Below are 24,060 nucleotides of genomic sequence, written 5' to 3' on the forward strand. Positions count from 1 at the left end.
GGGGCATCGTGGTCGCCGACCCCCACTGAGACGAAGGCAGGTGGAGCTGTGGTGGCGGCGTCAGACTGACCCGCCCATGGAACTGAAGCGGTGGCGTCGACTCCCCCTAGAGCGGCCTGGCGAAGAGCGACAAACTTGACCTCCACAGGAAATCCGGAGAGCTCTGCGAGATCTGGTGACACGGCTGAGAGCCGATCTGGTGGCGTGGCTGAGAGCGGAGCTGGGGGCGTGGCTGAGAGCGGAACTGGAGAGACAGAAACTGGGACCAGAGAGACTGTGACCGGGGCTGGGGAAACTGTGAGCGGTTCTAGAGAGGTGGTGGGTTTGGGTGCATTGAGCAATTGTTCCCTTAACTGGGTTATTTCATTAAAGAAGTTCATGAACATGGGAATGTATATAAGTCCAGTTTGTGACAGGAGAATGTTTTCAATGATATTGCAGGTGAGAATATTGTGATCTCGTGCTGAATTATTTTTTAAGGAAGTGAACAGTCTTTGAATCTGAGATAATAAAATGTCCAGGAATTCTGTGTGGGTTATTTCAGCCGGAGGAGACGAAGTAGAGGAGGATGCCAGAGGAGGCGTAGGAGCAGACGGTGGGACTTTGGTGACAGACAGAGAGAACGTGGAGGCAGTCATGGCCAGGGAAGACGTGGAGTCGAACGTGGTTGGAGAAAGCGTGGAGGTGGTTGCTTCGGCTGAAACGGGCTTGATGGCTGTAGCTGACGGTGAAAACCTTGTGGACGTCGTGGCTGGTGGGCGCGTGGGGAGTGCCGCTGCCGACGAAGACGTGGAAGCTGCTGCGGCCGATGGAGGTGTGGTAGCCGACGGAGGCATGGAGTTAGCCTCAGATGGTGCCCTCCTTCGCCGACGGCGACTGCGAGGCGTGGTGGAGTCCGCAGCAGATTGACGAGGTCCACCAGGGATGCTAAGCGGGTGCTCTCTCCGCAGCTCCCAAAGGATCTGTTGTTTCTCCTCTGCGGAGAGAGCAACACCGGGACTGACGTCTGCTGGGTTCTGGTTTGACTGGATCATTCTGTCAGAAGGTGGGACTAAGGCGGCGAACCCAGAACGCAGACTCATGATGGAAGAAAATAAAACTAATTTATTAACTTAAATAACAGACAAAAACAAAAGGGCTGACGAGGCAGCAAAGACTAACAAAAACTAAATCCAAAACTAGGTGAAAGGCAGGACATGGCAAGGCAACGAGCAGACAAAGCGGAATGATCCAGTGAGTAGTGAATGAGAAAGACCGGTACTTAAAGACAGAGGATAATGAGGAAAATGGACACAGGTGAGAGAGAATAATTACAAGCAGGTGGAGATGGGCGTGGCAGACCTAACAGGAAGAGTACTGGGGAGGTGGAGAGTGACAGGGCATGAAACAGGAAAACTAAACTGAAACAAAACAATATTCAAACACAACAAACTGAAAATACCAAACTATGACAATACATAAATAAAATGTATTTTTTTTTTTAGGAAAAAAGATTTTTTGTGATAAATAGAGAGAAAATTACATATTTGATGTCATATTTAAAGATTGTTTTTGAATAAAATACAAGAAAACTGGAAGGTGAACTTTAGACGCACCCCTCAATATGACATATTTTACTAAACTACTTCTGACATGAGCTTTGTGCTGCAACAGTGGCTCTCAAGCCCAGAAAATGCTCAGCTGTCCAAATGCTGCACCACTATTATTATTGACATTTTAAAAAAAAAAAAAAAAAGGTCCCAAAGAAGCAAACAGTCATGACTTTAGCTAAGGACTTAGCCCACATGCAGAACACACTCAGGAGACTAAAGCAAATTTAAAGTGTTTATTCAGACAGACTAGATTGAAAGTCAGGGGCCAGGAACATGGGACCTGGTCATCAACTGTATGGAAAGCATAGATGGTTAAACAGAAGTTGAGAAACCCAGAATGAGGTAATTTTGATGTTTGGCTTACAGATGAGCAGGTTGTTACCGCCAGGGAGAGATGAGCAGGGTCTGGGAAGATGACCTGAGCAAGCTTGGCTTTGACTTGGGGTGGACGTCCTGGTGGCTCGGTTGGCTTGTGGGACTGACTCGGCTATTCCTGGGTGAGGAACCAGGTGGCTAGGAGGGTGAGCAGCGTTTGGCCTAGCGAGGCAGTCGGGATCTGCTGTCAGCGTGAAGAATCTCAGGGGCGAGGCAGCACTTGAGTTGATCTTGGTAGATCCTGTGACTTGGTTCCTGGTAACAATGACTGGACTCTGGGTGAGAAGAGATTCCTGAAACAAGGCAAGAAAACATGAAAAAGGTTTTTCTGAACGGCAAGAGCTTATCCAGGAGGTAACGCACGTACCATACAAGTTAACGCTCTGACGAGGAAGTGCTGACAGCAGCGTCTCTTTATGCTCCGCTTAATGAGGCTGGTAATGCAACACACCTGCCAGGAGCAGCCACCTGGAGACCAGAAGCCACCTGAGGGACAAGGAGGTCAGCAGCAGCCCAAATAGAAAACAGGGAGCTCCCAGAACCTGACACAAACGGGTCAAACCTCTAATCCTGGTCGAAAGGTTTCAACCATGGTGATGTGATGTGATGGTGCAAGCATTTAGCAGGACCAAATTCCCGGCAGTCCTGGCTTTTTTTCTTCTGCCTCGCAACAACTGAAATGTGAGATTATAGTTTTAACCCAGGAACAAGACAAAAGTGAAATTTTGTTACCTGATGTTACCCAAGTTGACATAATACCTGAGTGTTTGTGCGTTTGTTTCTTATATCAGGTACAGGTCTGTCAAATCAAGTTGAATTCCTGAATTAGTTTGTGAAATCGCCTTCATGGTTGCGTTTTTAATCACAAATACTGTATCCCTGGATCTAACCTCGTGTGCTAAATGTGCCCAGGCCCCGGTGCCAGCAGCAGCCCCTGCTCTGAATCCTACCACGGACCCTCCGCTCATTCCGAGGTCGAGGTGAAGAACGTGGTGAACCTGATCAAGAGCCATGGGAACTTTAAGGCCTTCATCTCCGTCCACGCCTACTCCCAGCTGCTCATGTACCCCTACGGCTACTCCTGCTGGAACGTGCCCCATCAGCCTGAGCTGGTAAGAAAAAAAGGGAAGGAGTGGAAGCCGGGAGGAGACTGTGGTCAGTTACATCTTAAATCATCCATTGCAGATGTTATTTGAGTGATTGTAAGGAAGAGGCACACCAGAGAGGCTGATGGTTCCGTTATAATGAGCCAGACTGAAACCAGCTGTTGTTTTCTGCCTTGAAAGTTCCGGCTACATTATTAATGTTACATTAGGACTTCATTTTGTTCATCTTATTAAAGTTTTAATGTTGACATTTCTAATATTTTGCCTTAAGGCTGATTAGTTATATTAGCTCTATGACTAATTTTGCTTCTTAATTCAGCCATTTTTGCTCTTTTTCGGCAGAATCTGCTGTGTGCTTTTAGCGCAGCACAAATGAGCTCAGGGAACGTGTCTAATGGACCCAGAGTTCTGCGGTCGTCCATGCAGATAACAGCACGGGGCTGTGTTAATAAAGCGGCCGAGGTTTTTGTGTGTGTGGTTCAGAGGCTCCAAGAAGCTGCTTCACAGACTCCACTTCACGCAGACGTTTTATTTGACCTGGGGTCATTTTTATCATTTTGCAATTACAAAAAAAAAAGCCCGTGGTTCAATCAATTTTACAGATATTGTGCTAACATTTGGTGTGGTAGTAGCTGAGAGTTATTCACAACATGTACTCTAAGTGCTGCTTGTTGCACCTCTGCTTAGAACTTCAGCTTCAACTGTTGTCTGTTAGCATAATATCTAATGAGCCAATGTTCAGACCTTAATGAAACTTTGAGAAATTAATCACTGGATGCACGTCTACAACTCTTTAACTTTTTAAGTCAATTCAAGTCAAGATGGCCACCACCGCTCTGTGGTTTTATACGTTTCGCCTCTCTGCAGGACTCTGTCGGCAGAGCAGCAGTAAAGAAACTCACGTCCCTCTACGGCACCCAGTACAAGGTTGGAAGCATCTGCAACATCATTTGTAAGTGACAATTTACCCCATTAAAAGATAAAAATAAAAAAATCCAATGAAATTCCAAAGCTGCTCACATATTTTCACATTTCTGCCCCTGCTCTACAGACCCAGCCAGCGGTGGGAGCATCGACTGGTCCTACGACACGGGCATCAAATACTCCTTTGCCTTTGAGCTGAGAGACACCGGTCGGTACGGTTTCATCCTGCCGGCCAATCAGATCATTCCCACCGCCTCAGAGACCTGGTTGGCCCTGAAGCACATCATGGAGTACGTCCGAGACGACCCGTACTGATGGACGCTCCGTTTCCTAAACATTCTGAGAGCAATAAAGAAACATGAAGCTTGCTCGTCTGCGTTGTAGCACTTTATTTTTTAGTTTTGAATGTTCAGTGTGGCAACAAAAAGTACAAAATTTAGGAATGGAAGAGAAAAAAAATGACCCAGGGGTAATTGGTAAAACAAAAGAGAGAATACAGAATTATATAGGGACAGAGAAAAATCAAATTGAGCTTTAATTGGATCATTATGTGATGTCTGCACAAGAAACATTTTTTGACACAGTTCCAGTGCGCTCCTTAATGAGGAAAAACTAAAAAGAAATAAAAAAAATAATCAAAAATAATCAAGCTTTTTTGTTTTTCTATTGAACAGAACGGAAATTATTTTAACACTATACTACTTTACAAGGTGTTATAACAAAAAAAATCACTGCTGTTTCATCAGAACAGTAAATTAAATCACTTGTTAGTAGTACTAATATACTTATTTAGTATTACAACTATAAACCAATTTACGACGTACCTATAATACACTAATGCTGTCTACATGTTGTCTCTTTCTTAACATTTATGTTGCAAATTGTTACGCCAAATTCCAGAATTTGATTTAAATTGTGGAATTAAATTCTTTAAATTATTATTTTCATCTGTGGAAGGTTAAACGTGATCAAATTAAATGCATAAATTAAAAAAATCATGAAATAATAAAATGTAAATGTTCCATGAATTGAATAAATGTACCATTAAATAAATAAATGTACCATTTCACTATTATATACATCATAAAACAATTAAATATTCCATTAAATCATGAAATACATGAATAAGTAACCAAATGTCTCATTCAAAAAAAAAGGAAAATGTTTAAATGTCCCATTAAATAATTATTTATTTCATGGCTTTGATGCAGCAGTGTTATCTTGTAATTGTTTAAACTGTCAACCTCACCCATCAAACTCAGCTTGTTTACATTCATTTCTATGGTTTTTCTGCAAACACAAATAGCACAAATGGCGAGGTGTGGCACTTCTGGTTACAGCTGATTGGTTACTGACTCACCTGGGTTAACGAGCCGAATCCTCACACTGAATCAGGACTTGCACAGAGTTTGTGGACTCTCCATAAAAACAACTGAATCCCCAGAAATGCTGCAGGGAAGAAAAAAAACAGCAGACTCAGATGAGTCATACATACACATAGACATAAGATACATTAAACACAAGTTAACATTTTGATCAAACTATATTTAATTTGCACATTTTATTTTTCTGTTCCATTTGTTTGCTCATTTATTGGTGTGTGGATTTGTAAAACAACCATCTCCAAATAATGCAAATGTGTTATCTGTGTTATTCACCACCATAGGTTTTTTTGTGTGTTTATTTGTTTGTTTGTTTGCTTTTGGGCAGAANGGGGGGGGGGGGTAATCACCAGATCACTTTAGTGAGTGACTCAGATTAAAGTAAACCAAATTTACCAGCTTTGCAGTGAACGGCATCTGACAAAAACAAAGAACAAAAATGTCTAATTTAACATTGACTGTAATGAAAAGGTACAAATAATAGCATTTTTATGAAACTTGATGAAATTGTAAAGATTGGAGTTGTTTTAAGATGCCAGCAGTCCACTTTGGAAGTGGGAACTAATCACTATTTCTTCAAACTGAGGCTGTTTAGAAATATATCTACATCTGATAAGACATTAATTGTTTATAACCTTTTCATAGAGCCACAGTTCAAAATGGTCAGGATATCCCTTTTGAAAATGGCAGTTTGCTAAAACAAAACGAAGCAAAAAAAAACAAAACAACTTACGTATATTACAAAGTATTTCCTTAAAAACAACACAAAAACCAAACATTTTATGTAATATCTGTCAGAAATGTAGAGTTTGTGTGTATTTACCCGCTTCATTGTCTTTTTTCCCGCCTCCGACGCTCCGCCTGATTTCTCCCTCTGACACCTGAACGCAGCGCAGGCTGGACGCGCCTCAGAAAGTCCGGTAAAGATGGGTTATCTGAAGCAACTTGATGTCGAAAACTTCAAGTCATGGCGAGGGAAACAGGTTATTGGTCCTTTCATGCAGTTCAACTGCATTATTGGCACGAATGGCTCTGGTAAGAATAAATTTAAGTGCTTGGCTAACCTTCATGTTAGCTAACCTGACTGAAACTGTTAGCTAAGTTGTAATAATGTTAATGACTGTTCAGATACAAGCTTTGCTAGCAGGGTTTTGCAAAACTGACTAAATGGATATGCTGATTGCGGTTCAAATAAACCATATAATATGAATTTATTTACTTAATACAAAAAATTCAAATTTATCGTCCTTTTGCTTATTTTTTCCTCGCTAGCTTTAGCTCGGTAGTATTTAGCGGTTAGCTTTTCGGCTAACGACTTTAAAGCTCTTTAGGAGAGTTATTGAAAGACAAGCTGAAGATTTGAAATCACTCCAGGGAAGTCCAATGTGATGGACGCCCTGAGCTTCGCCATGGGGGAGCGGGCCGCCGCCCTCCGGGTCCGGCACCTCAGAGACCTGGTCCACGGAGCCCACATCGGTCAGCCGGTGTCCCACACGGCCCGGGTGGCCATCCGCTACTGCGACGAGCGGGACGGAGAGACCGTGTTCAGTCGGACCATCACCGGTCAGTGTAATATCTCTGCCTGAACTTACTGTGTGCGTTTCTTTAGGCTTCTCTTGGTTAACTAAAGATCAGACCTCAACATTTAATGAGGCTACAATCTCAATGCATGCGTTGAAAAACAGTTCAGCATTTATTGACTCGTTTCACATGAAGGCAGTCCCACCCAGCACAAACATGAGATTCTGAGCATTTCCCCCGCTTTAATATCATGCCTGTCTGCTCTACTGTCAATATAAATAGCAATAAATGACCTTCAGTCCACCAGTTAACATAAACCACAATAATCTTTGTAATCAGATGCAACTAAGAAAATATTCTGGAGCAAACAGACCTTCAGAGCTCCACAATGATGCAGACAGACCCAAAACCAAACACCACTTACAGCAGGTCTGTTCCTGACAGAAAGAACACAGAACCATTTTTTAATAAACTAAAGTTATTTGTTTATTAATTACTTGAGGCAGGTGCATAGGAGAATGACTAAGAAGCAAAAAGGCACCCCCACACGTTTTAGTTTTAGTTGCTATTGTTTAATCAGGCAAACAGAGATTGAGGTCTAATGACCAAAATGTAGAGATGATAATAAATAATAGAAATTTTGTCAGCTGTTCATTTGACAGTAGCAAAATTGAAAAAAAAAAAACTAAATTCAACATCCTGTTAGACTGAAAAAAACTTTGTAAAAGTTTGTTTAAATATAAAAAATAACGTTTTAAAAAGCTTGTCCTTCCTCCCACATAGTTTTCACCATGATTAAAAGTTAACAAATATAGCCATAAAAAAATATTCTTAATTGCATAAATTACTTGTCAAATAAACTTCTCTTTCAAAAGTCAACTTTTGCAATTTTTATATTCAGTCTACTTCCCATCTTACCAGGTAATACTAATTATTATGTTCTGTTAAAGCTGCTTTAGGTCTCCCTTTCCGTTTTAAAACCTGACAACAAAATTACAGAAAACAATCCATTTTTGCTGCTGACGACAAGTATTGTAAGTGAAGAAGTAAGTCATTGTGGCGTGTAGGAAGAAATAATTGGCCCTGAATCATCTCTGTGTTTCTTGCAATACAGTCTTGTGGTTAGACTGAAGTGTCTTCCAGTCTGTGTTAATGTCCTCAGCTGCTGTTTGTTGTATTTTTCAGGGGATTCTTCTGCCTATCATATTAACGGTGCCCATGTTACACATGCTGCTTACATCGAAGAGCTCTCAAAGATTGGCATTGTGACCAAAGCTCAGAACTGTCTGGTGTTCCAGGTAACATGAAATCCATTCAGATACCACACTCACTTTAATCTCCTCAGGGTTATAGGCAGTATGTTTAGTTCCATTATGTCCATCAGCATGTTAAAGGCAAACAGCTGTTTACACTCACACTCAGGGCCCACTTGGAATTACCAATTAAATGTAGGAGGAACCTGAAGTGTCTGAAGAATATTCTCATGGGCAGTGAGAGGAAAATACATCATCCATCCATTTTCTTTACCCACTTTTTCCTTGGTGCCTATCTTCAGCAGTCACTGAGTGAGAGGCGGGGGACACCCTGAACAGGTCTCCAGTCCATCACAGGGACACATAGAGACAAATGAGACAAACATTCATGCTCTCACTCACACCTAGGGACAATTTAGTTACAGCAATTAAGTGAAGATAAAAAGTTATTCAGTATTTTATTCATATTTTACTGTTTGTGGTGCTTTAATTCTGTGCATTTAAAGGTCAAACTTTCAAACTCATAACTCATTGTCAAACAATGAGGTTTTTAATTTGCTTCAAATTCTCTGATTTTATATTGTAACATTTTATTCTGTCATATTTTCTTGAGTTTTTCTTATTTACCATTCCTGCACAATGGCTCGAGCAAAAAAAAACGAAATAATTTTAGTTTACATAAAATTAAAGAACATTAGCAAATTGTTTGTATATGTACAACATAAAAATAAATAACAAAACTTATAGTCAAAGGAAATGCATCTTTTAACAGTCTATAAAACAACTTAATGCTAATTTGCTTCTGTGCATCGAATAAAATGCCTCTCTTGTGCTAAATAACAAGAAATTCTGTGTATAAACTCCTAAAGTGGAAATATGTTGGATTAATAAGATAAACTTTCTTTTTTTTGTATACTATTAAATAGTTTGAGTTGGAACTATTTAATGCAATGTTGATAAGAAATGAATGATCACAGTCAAAAACTGGACTCAAATTGTGCTTTAATAGACAAATTATTGATAAAAAGTTAAACCCAAACTAAGTTGGATGTGTAATCCTCTCTGCTCCTCACCAGGGGGCAGTAGAGTCCATAGCTTTGAAGGACCCGAAGGAACGAACCAAGATGTTGGAGTGCATCAGTCAGTCCAAGGAGTTGGCTGCTGAATACCAAAAGAAGAAAGAAGACCTACTGAAAGCTAAAGAGGAAACACAGTTTCACTTCAACAAGAAAAAATCTGCCACTGTGGAAAAGAAACAAGTGTCTCAAGAAAAGATAGAGGTAATATAAAATACTGAATCATTCAAGTCTTCATATCTGCCCTATTTTACCTGCCAACATTATTATTAGATATCTTGAGATAGTGCTGGGCGATATGGAAAAAACATATACATATAAAACATACATCACGATATCTACTGTTTTATATCATGATAACTAAATATATATCACGATATACCACAGTTAAGTACATTTTCAGTTATTCTCTGAAAAATATGAAAAAATAATCTCATTTCTTACTTTTTTCAAGCTTTATTTCGAAGTGACATTTAACTGAACTTTCACAAACGAGAACTGCTGCATTTTAGTGCAGCAACATATATGTATCAAATGACAACAGATGATTCTATTATCTTCGGCTGGCTAGAGTTTTTCTATTCACAGCTTTCCCCCGGATCTTTTACTACTTGCTTGACCTCGCACTTTTTGGATTGTCATGTATTCTTTTTCGTGGTTCTTCTTTAAGTGACAGCAGAGGTTTGTTTTGTTGGCGCCGGACGAGGAAACAGTCTTGTAACAGAGTTTGCAAATTACCGTTTTCTGCTCCATGTCGGACTTCTTGAACCCAAAATGTAACCAAATCACAGACGTACCCCCTCGTTTTGGTAAAAGTCCTTCTTGGGCTGCCTGCGCAGCTGTCTCCATTTGTTGCGACCCCGGGTTTGATAATTCATGCGTCTCCACAAGCACTTAAACCCTCATGTGAGTCAAATAACATAAAGCAGTGTTGTGTCACAAAACCACAATACGGAGCTTCTTTGCAAAACAGTTATTTTTTATTCTTATTTATCACTTATATAAACAGTGTATGCAAAGTGACAACACTAATAAATTTATCGTAGACTACTTTATGAAATATTTGCTTGAATAATTGATAAAATTGTGTTAGAAACGATATAAGTAACACGATAGACACTTTTCTATCGTTCCCACAATATCTTGTCATATCACCCAGCACTACATTGATATCAGTTCAGTTTCTGTGGCTCATAACTTTAATTTTCCATTATTGTTAAGGTCAATATTGCTGCTTCTTAATTTAAAACACACATCCTGTTCCCTAAGTAATTTATTACAAACCATGACCTTCATGGTGGGCTGGGCTTGTATAATGCTCAGGGAAACGCTGAAATAAAACATAACTAATTTAGAAAAAAAAAGAACTGACATTTCTAAAAAAAAAAAAATCATTTTAAATCCTTATTGTCATTTTATTTTAATAGATGGATACAATAACGTTCCACTGCTGCTATATTTAAAAGTTTGTTATTTTAACAGAGACACTTGTTTTAAATAAATAATAGATTTTAAATAAATGGATTTTCGTCATTTGAAGAGTGAAAAGTTCCCTGATAAAACTTTGGTGTTGTGCTGAATTCTTTCGTTTTGTTGTATTAAATGTTTTAAGATAAACAGCAGGAATAAAATTATGTGTATAAAATTTCTTATAAGTGTGAAATCAAACAAATGACATTGTGATCGGAAATAATTTGGTTGTCGTTTAGAAGTTGTATTCTGTTCATTTTTTACCAACTCAAACTCATCTCATCCTGTTCTCAGGCTCAGAAATACCAGGCGCTGTTAGACGACCTTCATCAGGAGCATTTGCAGCTGAGCCTTTCTGAGCTTTACTTTAACGAAAGGGATGTCAGCGCTATCAGTGGCACGCTGAGGGAGAGGCAGCTTTCTGCCGCAGCTAAGAACACTGAACTGGTGAACTGGGAGAAGACCGTCAAAGCTCACAAGAAGGAGCACGGACGCCTCACCAGGGAGCAGCAGCACATTGACAAAGAGATCCGGTGTGTTTGCGGGGTTCCTTTTGTGTGTGGGAAGAAACATTATGGCTTTTTTATTGTCCCATCAGGCATGGTTTTAGGGTGCATTCACACCAGTCCTGTTTAGTCCACTTTAATCAAACTCGAGTTCATTTGCCTAGAAAGTCTGGTTTGTTTGGGGAGGTGTGAACGCGCAATCCAACTCTGATGCGGAGCAAAAAAGTGGTCCGCCTAAAAACCTCGGTCTCGGTTCGGTTGAAGTGACCTTTGCAGTGGTTCGAATGCATCTGTGAACGCAAGTGGACCAGAGATCGCTCCAAAAGCAGGAAGCGGACTACAGCGCAGGGCCTTCTGGGTAAATACAACCAAAACAAACGTGTTTCTACCACTAGCAGGAGAAATGATTCGTGGTCAGACGTGGAGTGAAGAGGAGATAAAATGTTTGTTTGGCACATGTACCACAGACAAAACAGAAATCCTAAAACTGCTAAAATTTGACACCATTCCATTTTTGTTCACTTTCCCTGAAGAAGGAAGTTGCGTTCAGTGTCTTCTTCAGGGGTTTTTGTGTCGTTTCCTTCAGTTGTTCTTGGTGCAGCGCCACCACAGGCGAGGGGGGAAACAAGTTGCTCAAAGGGTTTGTCTCATTGACTCGGTGCAGTGTGAATGAGAACCGCAGCAGCTGAAAATGGAACAAATGTTGACATTTTGGTCCCCAATTGAACTGAGTCTTTCAGACTATCAGGTGTGAATGCACCCTTATTGAACAACTTTAGAAACCGTGTCAGCCATTTTGATATTGAGCAGCCTGATGAGCTCTCCTATGTATTTTCTCTCTCCCTCTTCTATCATCAGTGGTCAGGAGCACACTTTGTCCCAGACCCAGTCTCAGTACATCAAAGCCAAAGTGAACACCTCTCACCACGTTAAGAAGGCTGAAGAGATGCACGAGACTGTGAAGAAGAGTCGGAAGCTGTTGGCCATTAAAGAGCAGGAGGTGGCAGAGGGTCGGCAGGAAGCTGCTGAGCTCGAAAGAACTTGGAAGAGCTATGAAAAGCAGGTCCAGGAAGAAGGAGCCGCAAGAGGAAGAGACATCGAGCTGGACATGGATCAGGTAATGTTATCTATATTGTTTACATGGCTTTTAATAGACGTCAGATATCTTGGACTTGCAGAAACCATGAGAACGTCGACATATTGTCTTGTACAAATCTATTTTTTTATTACAGTTGAAGAGATACAAGGAGTTGAAGGAGTTGGCCCAGAAGCAGGGGGCTGTGCTCAGCCAGCAGGCAGAGAAGCTGCACTGGGAGCTTAGAGCTGACTCTGAGAAAATGTCTTTTGACCTGCGCAGAAAAAAGGAGGCGGAGGTAATCACATTTCTGCAAAAATTGTTTGTTTTGAACTTACTGTATTTTTTGGACTAAAAGGCGCACTTAAAAGCCTTCAGTTTTCTCAAAAAACGACACTACGCCTTATAATCCGGAGCATCTTATATATGTAAGAAGTAATGTTTTATTACGACTTTGGTAAACTACAAAGCTGCACCGCTTGCAGCATTAAGGCTCAGTTATAGTTGCGCAGAGCTCCACACGCGGCGAGCAGACCTGAGCGAGCGGTTTAGGCGTTTATACTTGACGCTTACATCGGTGCAGTATCCTTCTGTGAGTTTTGAACCATTTGATTATCTTTGTGATCTCTCATAGAGGGATCATATAAATGCTGATACAGGCAAACCAGCTCCGCTAGAGCACTGAAATCGTCCATTTTGAATGGAGAGCGGTCCGCGTGAAGTTACAAAAATTGGGAAGTGCACGACGATGTGGCTTATAGTCTGATGCGCTTTATATATGACAAAAGTTCAAAAATGGACCATTCATTGACAGTGCGTCTTATAATCCAGTGCGCCCTATAGTGCGAAGAATACGGTATTATTATTAGATTTAACATCTGTTAAAACATGCGTAACGTTAACAACATTTCACAGATAAATCTATGGATGGCTCCACGTGTCTTTATAGAAAATGCACCACACCTGATTGACTTTTTTTGCAGGTTGCCATCAGGAACAGCCAAAATCATCTGGAAGAATTAGCAAATAGAGCAGAGAAACTAGAAGAGTACACCAAAACATGCAAGTAGGTCATACAAACTCAAATGTCAGAAGTTTGAAATGTAATCTTTTTTTTTTAACATGTATTTGGCCATGTAACAGCAAGAAAATGAGCAAACTGTAATAAAGTTGTGTGTGTGTCTCAGGTCATCCCTTGAGGATTACCGTCAGCAGGAGGAGAGCCTTACAGCAGAGCTCCAGCGGGTTTCCCAGCGTACCAAAGAGGTGAACCAAGAGCTGGGTGAGGTGATGGAGGAGCTGAGGAACGCACGCCTGGACAGCCACGAGAGCAAGAGGCAGCAGCGGCGCAGAGAGCTGTTCGAGAAGCTCCGCAGGCTCTTTCCAGAAACTGTGGTAAAAAAAATGAATCCTTCAATCAGCTGCATTTAGTTTACTGGGTCATGCCTCTAAATACATACGGTCACAGAGCTTTTTTCCTTTCAAAAATTACAAACATTAATTATCCATATTTTCCATTGTTGACTTAGTGGATGGATTAACATAGAGTCAGCTCTGTCTGTTAGCGAAATATCTCATGAACCACTGGACAGATTTTAACTTTCAGAGAATAGTGATTGGGTTGACATTTAGAAGGAATTAACTTTTGGAGTCACCTCAATCCAAGTTGGCCACAGCATCTAATCGACATTAGCCAACACATAAATGGCTGTAACTCCACCAATTTTACAGATATTACATCAAAAATAGGTGTGACTCAGTCTACCCCAACACACTCCAAACACTACAGATTGTGCAACATCTTTGCTTAATTTTAAATATTGAAGTGGCCTCAATCTGTCTGTTAGCAAAATTTCTCACAAACCACTGGATGGATTTGAATGAAACTTAGAAAAATAATCACTGGATGTACATCTACAACTGTTTAACTTTTGATTAAGATTTAACAATACATTATTTGACTAAAACGGCTATAACTCTGTCCCTTCTCATTATAAGATGATCTGATTTTAGATGTCTGACATCAAAGGTGATGGCCTTTATATAATAAGTATATTTTTATCCTACTCATTGTGTAAAGTGGAGTGATTTTTCAAGAGAATGTATTTAGCCAGGCAGGAAGCATGCCATGGGTGTGATGAAACTTTCATTCAATTTGTGCGTCCTGTTCCAGTTTGGCCGACTCTCTGACCTGTGCAGCCCAATCCATAAGAAGTACCAGCTGGCTGTCACCAAGGTGTTTGGCAACAACATGAACGCAATCGTGGTGGCATCTGAGAAAGTAGCCCGTGAATGCATCTGCTTCATCAAGGAGGAACGAGCCGAACCAGAGATGTTCTTGCCCATTGACTACTTAGTTGTAAGTTAAGACCCACTGCGGGCAAATTGACGTTCAAGGTTATTGGTGATGGTAGCACAGACACACACCGGTGTGTCACTCATTACTATCGTTTTCTCTGTGCACAGGTGAATCCTCTGAATGAACGGCTGAGGGAGATTGTAGGTGCCAAGATGGTGATAGATGTTGTCCAGGTCAACGCTTCCTCAGGCGCCGCCCAGCTGAGAAAAGTGGTGCAGTACGTTTGCGGTAACGCTTTGGTGTGTGAAACTATTAAAGACGCCAGGAGTGTGGCCTACGAGCGGAAGGAGCGCGTTAAGGTAACGTTTATTTTGAGTGCATCACTAAGTTAAGACTAGATCTGAAGTTCTGAAGTGTCCATCTGTTGTTTGTTTGTAGACAGTATCCCTGGACGGGACGCTGTTTAAAACATCAGGGGTGATCTCTGGAGGTTCCAGTTATCTGCGGAGCAAAGCTCGCTGCTGGGACGAGAAGGACATGATGCACCTGAAGGAACGCAAGGACCAGCTGACCACTGAGATGCGAGTCAGTATTTTTAAATATCAAAATAGAAGACATTCTTCCTTTTTTATTTTGCATACATATGTTCTGTCAAATGCACAGCACATTTATTGCTCATCGGCTTAGTTATTTTGTTTTGTTTCTTTGACAGGATTTGATGAAACTGAAGAGAAAGGAGTCAGACTTGAAACGGATCATTGCACAATCTCAAGGAGCTCAGACGCGCCTGAAATACTCCAAAACAGATTTGGAAAACCTCCAGAAGAAAATCATCCCTAGATGCCAAGCGGTAAGGCCACGGTACTTTAATGAGCTCATATATGAAATCAGAGTTTGACACAGATCTGCTGGGGTGTAGAAGATGTAGATGCATGAGGTGATATTGAATGACGGTGACACAAGTTCAGAGATGCATGGGCTGATAGTTGTTTGCTCATTCACTTTGTCTTTCCTGTCCTGCTGACTGATTGCAGGAGATCTCACGGATGGAGAGCGAATTAGCAAACCTTGACTATCAGATTCAGATGCAGCAGGAGAGTCTTGAGACAAAGAATGCAGAGATGAAGACGATTAAACACCAGATTGATCAGGTACATATGATCAGGTACGCTGTCTGTAGGGTGCTGACCTTTTTCAGCCTTCTGACCTGGACTGTATTTCCTGTATTACTGTTACTGTTAGAGATAAATACATGTAATTTTTGAGCTTATACAACAGAAAAGCCTGACCATTGTGCTACATGTTTTTGTAAATGTACAGAAAATGATTGTACTCAGTATTTTACAGGTGATTTTCTTTTGTATTTTAATGTTCCAGTGAAAGATATGCATCTAAATACTGCTAATTAGCTTAAATTATAGATGTCTTTGTGCGTGGTATCAGTTCATCCTTTACTAGTGCCTGTTCTAAGGGTACCACGGTGTGGGTCTTTAACTGTATATCTGCGGCGTGTGTTTTCAGATTGAGGACTTGGTGTTTTCAGACTTCTGTGCTGAGATCGGTGTGGACAACATCAGAGAGTATGAGCAGGAGCACTTAAAAGAGCAGGCAGAGCTCGACAAGAAACGGTACAACAGGAACACACTAGTATGTTCTGTTTGCATAATAAACTTAACCAGCTAAATCTGTGATGGTTTCTCTGACAAATCAGTGATAAAAAAAGAAAACTAATACTACAAACTGGTATAAACCCTTTTTTTGGCCACCATACTAGTAATTGCCTATTTGCAGGTCTTTTATCATAGGGTTATTTTGTTTGTCTGGGAAACTCAGCGCACACGCACACACTAACTATTCAAGTTTACATTTGATTTTTACATTTTAAGGCTGGAGTTTGAAAGTCAGCGTGCCCGGCTGAATGCACAAATTGACTTTGAAGAAAACCAACTTGAGCAGGACAGGAAGAAGCTTCGCAAAATGGAGGATACCATTAGTATGGAGGAGAAAACCATGGCTGAGCTCAAAAAGGTAATCATCTCTGGTGACTAAAATTTTCAAAAGAACTTTGGACTCTAGTGGTTTTTATTTAACTGTGGAGAAAACAGGAATTAAAGTTCTCCGTTGACATGACAGATTTCCGTCATTTGTAAAAATGAGAAGGGGGAAAAAAGTGTTTTTTGTTGTGGTTCTGTAAAGGCCATCTGATCTAGTTACGATGCAGGGATTAAACTGATGCTGCTTTCAACAAATAAAGTGAACCAGAACCAGAGTTTTATCCAATCAGAGCAGAGCAGGGCGGGTCAGGGTGCAAGCAGCATTGCTAACTAAACGCAACACTGCTTGCAGATTAATGTTTCTATAATATTTAACCTTGTCTGATCATTTCAGTAGCTCATAATTTCTGTTGACAAACACCACAACAAATGTTCATGAATATCTTTGTTTGATTTAATGTAGTTATTTATTCAACATACTTATTGAATGCTTCATTAGAAAGCATTATACTGTGTACTGTGACTGAGGGCAAGTACACAGCTCTTCTTTACATGAAAACCTTTGGGAAGTGATTTGCAGAAAAAAGGCTCTCAAATGTGTGGCGGAGGGGTTATATGATTAAGTGTAGAAAAAAAATCTTTTCTTTCAAGCTGAGTGTTTCTGTTCCCCTGCAGGAAGAGCAGAAACTGTTGGAAGCGGTGGAAGAAGGTCAGAATCAGCTGCTGGAGCTGAAGAACCAGCTGCTCAACAAAAAAAAACAGGTGGCTTCAGCCAAGGCTGAGCTGGACCAGAAGTCTAAAGAACTTAAGGAGATTAACAAGTAAAACTCTAATATTACTGGTGTTCATATTAGTAATTATGTTCCTACGGCTGCTGCATAGAGAGTATTTATGTTTTTATGTGAGCACAGCAGACAAAGAGGGGGGTGACTCTTAACAAAACATTGCAGGCAGCACCAAATTATAGAAATTGTTTCACGTCATTGTGAACTTCCATCCATCCATTTTCTTTACCCTGCTTTTCCTTTCTGGGTTGGGGCAGCTGCTGACTATCTTCAGCGTTCATTGTGTGAGAGGCTGAATACATCCTGAATAGGTCCATCACAGAGACACGTAGAGACAGATGAGACAACCATTTACACTCTCATTCACACCTAGGGACCAGTTAGTTACCAAGAAATCTAACATGTATGTTTTGTTCTGCGGGAGGAAACCAGAGTACCTGGAGAAAGGTTGTGCACAGAGAGAACATGTAAACTCCACAGAGAGAGGCTGGAAGATGATCCTTTGACCTTCTTGCATCGAGATGGCAGCACTAACCACTGCTTTGCCATGCCGCCCTCATCGTAAAATTATTAAAATTATTTGTGAACCAAACATGACTAGACTTAGGTCCCACCTACAAAAAAATAATCTAAATATTAGAAGTTTTAGAGCTGAAATAAATACATACAGTATATCCGTTACCACAGACACTACTGGCAGAATGATTTTTAGGATTGGCAGAAAATGTAAAAAAATATTCAGTTTCGGGCTCTACACTATGGGTGTAAGAGTATCCCAGCGAGGGTCATGATCTGCCTGCAGCCAGCGATGAACTTGAGCACAGTTAGTACATGTTCACCCACCATGCTCTGGGCTTCATCTCTATGCATACCGCTTCCTTTCTGAAGGTGGCTGTGCAGAATCTAGTAAATTAGCAGAAAGCAAAAATTTTAAAATCAGCAAATATATTTGCCATTTGATCCTGATATTTGTCCAGTAAATCTATGCCATGACAGTTTGGTACAAAGGCATGTACTGTTACACCCCTACTTTGCACTAAATCATCCTAATGTTTGGAATTGGTATTTTCCACAGAAGATATAAAATTGGACGTACTCTGTAGATGAAGACAGTATGACACAGTTAGAATGCCCCAGTGTTTGGGATTCTCCTCACTCAGTGAGTTGCAGATGGACATTTTTCATACGCCCGTCATAAGATGGGCTGTATTATGGTATGGCACCGTCTGTCTGTGGACAGTTTCTTCTTCGTGCTCTAACTCTGTAACCCTTTCACATAGAAATGTCAAACTGCACAGCTGGACCCCTCATGGTTCGAGAATGATCCCTAATGATTGCAGTGTCATGGGTCAAAGGTCAAGGTCACAGGTGGCATGTGCTCTAACTCTGCAACCATGTAATGTAGGAATGTCACATGGCATAGCTGGATACCACATGGGTGATGGATGAAATTGACCTTTTACCCCACCACAATCATGTAGACTTAATAGACACATACATACAGGATTCATGTGTGAGGGAAATTCATACTTTGTATTTTGATTACTCTGACAGCTTACTGACGGGGGGATTATGTACCGTTGATGGTACTCTTGCTGTTATTGTTGGTTTGACAAAAGGACACATCTTAGTTTTAGTTGGTTTTGAAAAGAGTTTCCAATCAGATGCTTTTCTTCCCTCTCCTCTGCAGGCTGCCTGCTGCACATGTAAACTAAGTCAATAATATTAGGAGACACAGTAAAGCATTTTACTTTAAAATAAGCAAATCAAACTGATTATAAAAGTTTAGTATTCTTTATCCAGTTACAGTATGTTTTTTTTTTCTCTCTCAGCAACAGTTATCTTGCTGTATGCTGTGCTATCTCTACACACACTCAGCAACATCTTAAAGTTAGCTACTCTGTACTTTGGTAATACAAGCTATTGACATCAACCATAACCAGTTCTAAAACCTGCAGAGTGGTGTCTGTTTGTGTGAAAGGCTGTTAAAATCAAGAGAAGGGAAGGGTCGAAAGGTTATTCTTAAGACCATACAAATGTTACCGTTTAATGTCAGATGTCGATGTTTGAGTTCAGAGAGTTGGTGAAACTTCAGCGGGAGGTGATGTCAGCAGAGACTGCCTTGGAGCAGAAACGCATGGCGAGACACAACCTGCTACTGGCCTGCAAGATTCAAGACCTGCCGATCATTCTGCTGTCAGGCAGCCTGGATGAAATTAGTGAGGTGCAGGTAAACCCCACAAAGAAGATATCCCATTCTGAATGATCATTTCACTATCTCTGCTGCAGAATTGAAGAACAACGATAACATAAAATCCAAGTCTTTCTCACAATTGATTTGTGCAGCTGGCCACAGATTCAGAAAGCACTTCAGCCACTCTGGACATCTACGAGAGAGAGGCGCAGCTGGTCATCGACTTCTCCGAGTTGGAGGAAGAGCTCCGGGTGGGACATCAAATCAAGTCTCATCATTATAGTTATTCCAGTTCAGGGCTTTTAATGAGCATGCGATGAAAACGTATGTTGACAGAGTCTGCAGGCTGAGGAGGAGATAGAGGCTTACATGGAGAAGCTGAAAGCATCGATCTCCTCCCTGGAGGTAGTGCTACATCGCACCACTGCACCTAATCTGAAAGCTCTGGAGAAAATGAGGGAGGTGAAGGACAAATTACAGGGAGTGACTGAAGGTATTTCACTGAATGTATTCTTAGTGCTGGGTTTGTCGTTTTGAGGGTCTTCTACAAGTTTTTTGTGTGTTTTGGTTTTTGTTTCTTGAAGCAGCTGGACTAATAAGTATGTTCCTGCTCCTCACTCAGCTTTTGACGCCAGCACTAAAGCAGCCAGAAAATGTAACGAGGAGTTTGAGCAAGTCAAAGCCCGACGTTGCCACCTCTTCAGTCAATGTTTCGAGCATGTGTCGGTTGTAATTGACCAAATCTATAAAAGAATATGCAGAAACAGCAGCGCCCAGGTGAGACACAAAACATGCACTATTTAAAACTGACTGGATTTTCTTTTTAAATTCTGAATGTGTATAAAAGAAAGTGAAAGTGAAAAACCTAAAACTAATCACTGACGTTTGAACCAGTCTTTGGGAACCCGTTGCTTTAAACTTCTGGTGACAGTCAGAAGCCAGAAAGTCATTTCTACTGAACATTACAGGTGATATTGTGGATAAAAACATGCCATAAATGACAGTTGCATGTAAAAGCAATAAAAATGGTCTTCTTTATGTCCTGCAGGCCATTCTGAGTGCTGAGAATCCAGACGAGCCATATTTAGGTGGCATCAACTACAACTGTGTGGCTCCAGGGAAACGCTTCATGTCCATGGAGAACCTGTCTGGGGGAGAAAAGGCCATCGCTGCTCTTGCCTTGCTGTTTGCCATCCACAGGTGAATGTCCCCAGAACAGTAATCAAAGTAGATGGGTTTAAAAATGATAACATGGAAACCAGCTTTCAACACTTGAGCGGGGAATCACAAAATTAATCATTAAGAAATTTGTGTACATTCAACATCATTTATAATCAGACAACTATAATAAAGAATCCAGAAAATATGCTGTCATACTCCAGCTCTTGAGACATCCTGAAACATCTTTTAAAATATTCATTAGCTTCTCAGTAAAAGGAATATATGAAGGATGTTATGAACAGAAGGTAATAAACTAATCATATAAAGGTTCTTTATTGTCATATTCCAGTACCGTATTTTCCGGACTATAAGGCGCACTTAAAATCCTTCAATTATCTCAGAAAACGGCAGCGTGCCTGATTATCTGAAGCACCTTATATGTGTAAGAAGTTGTAATGTTTTAGTACAACTTTGGTAAACTACAAAGCTGCACCGCTTGCAGCATTAAGGCTCAGTTATAGTCGCGGTGCGGACCTGAGCGAGCGGTGTAGGTGTTTATACTTGACGCTTATGTCGGTGCAGTATCCTTCCGTGAGTTTTAAGCCGTTTGATTATCTTTGTGATCTCTCATAGACAGATCTTATAAATGCTGATACAGGCAAACCAGCTCCACTAGAGCACCGAAATCGTTCATTTTGAACAGAGCGATGTGCGTGTGGAAGTTACAAAAATTCGGAGCGGCAAGACAATGCACCTTATAGTCCGGTGCGCTTTATATATGAGAAAAGTTTGAAAATGGACCATTCATTGACAGTGTCTTATAATCCAGTGCGCCCTATAGTACGGAAAATACGGTAATCAATTTTTGATTCGTTTTCTTAAAACACTTATCTGAATCCCTCTAGTTGTTGCTGCTACTGACTGTTTTTTTTGTTTTGTTTTTTGACTTGAACAAGTTTCAAATTATCTTTTTGTTTTTCTGTGAATGGTGTTGCTCTAAGCTTCCGCCCGGCTCCTTTCTTCATCTTGGATGAGGTGGATGCAGCTCTGGACAACACTAACATCGGCAAGGTGAGATCCACGCTGCACATATAGTAACCTCCACTTTACCTAATCATAAATTCATTGTTCATCAGCCAAATGAAAATACAAACTACACCAGTAATAATTTAATTAATGAAACAGCAGCTGTGGTACTTTTATTACAATATGTCAACATCAAATGAGACGATATGAAAAGAGTTTCTTCTTCTAATGAACCTGAATAACCTCAGTGAGTGGATCTGCAGCTCCCTCTGCATTCACAGCTACTGTGACCTCCACTCTGACAGAGACTGGGAACAAAGGGGATGCTCTCATTTTGCAATGAGAGCGTCGTTTATACTTCTTGAGAGTTCAGTCTTTAAACTGAGATTAAAACAGACCAAAAACTAATCTTGAACAATTCAGATGGACAGACACACAAACAGGAATTACAGATACTGTTGCAAACTTTCTGCCCAACTGTTAACTTAGAACGGGGGATCTCATATTTTTTTATTATCAAAGGTCAAAATATGGATTTCTAGAAAAGGTGAAAGGACCAGAACGAGCAGTAATGCGCAAATCCCTTTTATGAAGTTTACTCGCAACGTACAACCTTAAAGAAGTGGTTCTGTTTGCCTGTGAACTCAAGCTGCTCTGAGTTTTGAAAGTAAAACCTCTAGTGTTCTGAGTTTATAAGACTCACACAGATATGTAGAACAAAACATGATGAGGACAAAAATAAATGCGTACGTCTTTGTCCGCTCATCTTTGCAAAGATGGTTTTCTGACTCCACCTTTCCTCGCACGTTTAGATAATGACATAACCCCCTCTTGTCTGCTGCCTTTCCAACAGTGAGTCCAGCAGAGGAGGCCGGTCTCAGCCTCTCATGTCTGCAGGGCAGCATGTGAACATGTTGTAGCCCTTAGCTGATCTGATAACACCAAGAAAGGCCATAGAAAGTTCATATGTTGACATGAAGCCAGACAACTGAAGCACAATCGATATCAGCACTGAAGGACATATATTTGTATGTCCTGTTCAATACCAGTCAAGAAAAGCACTCATCTGTAAAACGTAGCAATGGGGGACATGGGTGTACCTCTTGTTAAAACTGTGATGAAAAACTATTATTCTGTTACTGTCAAACATGCAGCACAGTCTTCGTCACATGGTGATCTCTTACACTCTCACCAAACATTTTGCCTCTGATTTAACAGATTGGGTTTTATCTCAGTGCCTGAGCAGGCGTAAGGTCGATTAATTTTTGTGAATTCTTTGAGCGAGTGTTTGGGTTTCTCCAGGTGACCAGCTTCATCAGAGAGGAGTCCAGGCAGAACATGCAGATTATCGTCATCTCCCTGAAGGAGGAGTTTTTCTCCAAAGCCGACGCCCTGCTGGGAGTCTACTCTGACGTAAGGAGCAGGTTGCAGGTTCAACAACATGTCCTAATGCCTTTCGTTGCGTCTCGGTGCAGTCACAGTGATGTTTTCTCTTGCGCAGTTAGACGAGTGCATGTTCAGTCGCATTCTGACGCTGGACCTGCGTCCTTACCCGCTGGTTGAAGAGGACAACGGGAGACAAAGTGAGAAGGAGACCAGAGAAGACAGAGGACAGGATTTCTGTAGCCCGTAGTCACCCGCATGAGGCCAGAATTTGTTTCCAGTTCTTATGTGTTCAATGGTAGTTGTTCTAAGAGTTTTTATCTTTTGAATAATTTAATGTTTGATGACCTGTTCTGCTGTAGAGTTTTACTAAGTAGGTAAAGTCAACGGATTTTTGTGATTCACTGGAACTATTTTTCTAGAGAAAGTTTTAACATTATTGACAATCTTGTTTAGTTTTGGAAGCCACTTGAAATGCTGGCTGTTTTTTGTTTTTTTTCCTTCCCTTTATTTGCTCCCTCTGAGCAAATAAAAGCAAAGAGTTGAAGTCTGAAACGTTCTAGCCACAGTAAAGTGCAATATCAAGAACAACACTTAGTTGTTCTGTTGTGTTGTACGGCTCGAAAGAGTTGTTGAATGTTGGTGCATTCACTACCAGTTTTTATAAAATGTTTTGTTTGTAAGTTGTGCTTTTAAATACGACTTTCATTCATTAAATTCTAGTTCAAGATACTGTGGGCTTTTTCTTTTCTATTGAGGACTTAGTATAAAATCTTAAAGGCTCGGCCCAGCAGCTGGTTTATTTTATTAGTGAAGAGAAACAGGAAAAGAGAACAAACAGTTTTAATGTCAGGGGTTTTAACCAGAACAGACATAACTAAGTACAGAATATAAACAGGGAAGAAATAAGCACGGTAAACATAACTGCATGCATGTAC

General features: G+C 40.7%; 2 protein-coding genes across 2 annotated transcripts in view; both read left to right on the forward strand.

Annotated features, from left to right (window-relative positions):
- LOC108244221 (carboxypeptidase A2-like) overlaps nucleotides 1-4,365 on the forward strand; it is an 11,896-nt gene extending 7,531 nt beyond the window's left edge. Inside the window, exons 9-11 of the mRNA XM_017430215.3 lie at nucleotides 2,880-3,079; nucleotides 3,941-4,025; nucleotides 4,125-4,365. Of these exons, the coding sequence (XP_017285704.2) occupies nucleotides 2,880-3,079; nucleotides 3,941-4,025; nucleotides 4,125-4,312 (473 nt within the window). The 3' untranslated portion in view covers nucleotides 4,313-4,365. The remainder of the gene's footprint in view (nucleotides 1-2,879; nucleotides 3,080-3,940; nucleotides 4,026-4,124) is intronic.
- Nucleotides 4,366-6,261: 1,896 nt separating this feature from the next.
- smc1b (structural maintenance of chromosomes 1B) lies at nucleotides 6,262-24,049 on the forward strand. The gene is made up of 25 exons (XM_017430217.3): nucleotides 6,262-6,414; nucleotides 6,754-6,942; nucleotides 8,086-8,198; nucleotides 9,230-9,433; nucleotides 10,994-11,232; nucleotides 12,064-12,322; nucleotides 12,438-12,578; nucleotides 13,264-13,346; nucleotides 13,468-13,675; nucleotides 14,454-14,639; nucleotides 14,747-14,938; nucleotides 15,018-15,164; nucleotides 15,292-15,429; nucleotides 15,614-15,730; nucleotides 16,101-16,207; nucleotides 16,466-16,607; nucleotides 17,249-17,394; nucleotides 19,435-19,588; nucleotides 19,705-19,803; nucleotides 19,889-20,045; nucleotides 20,175-20,329; nucleotides 20,601-20,752; nucleotides 21,715-21,784; nucleotides 23,042-23,152; nucleotides 23,241-24,049. The coding sequence occupies exons 1-25, from the start codon at nucleotides 6,306-6,308 to the stop codon at nucleotides 23,370-23,372; spliced, it is 3,750 nt and encodes a 1,249-aa protein (XP_017285706.1). The 5' UTR covers nucleotides 6,262-6,305; the 3' UTR covers nucleotides 23,373-24,049.
- Nucleotides 24,050-24,060: the final 11 nt, after the last annotated feature.

Source organism: Kryptolebias marmoratus, linkage group LG11, assembly GCF_001649575.2.
Source record: "Kryptolebias marmoratus isolate JLee-2015 linkage group LG11, ASM164957v2, whole genome shotgun sequence".
Taxonomy (NCBI): Eukaryota; Metazoa; Chordata; class Actinopteri; order Cyprinodontiformes; family Rivulidae; genus Kryptolebias; species Kryptolebias marmoratus.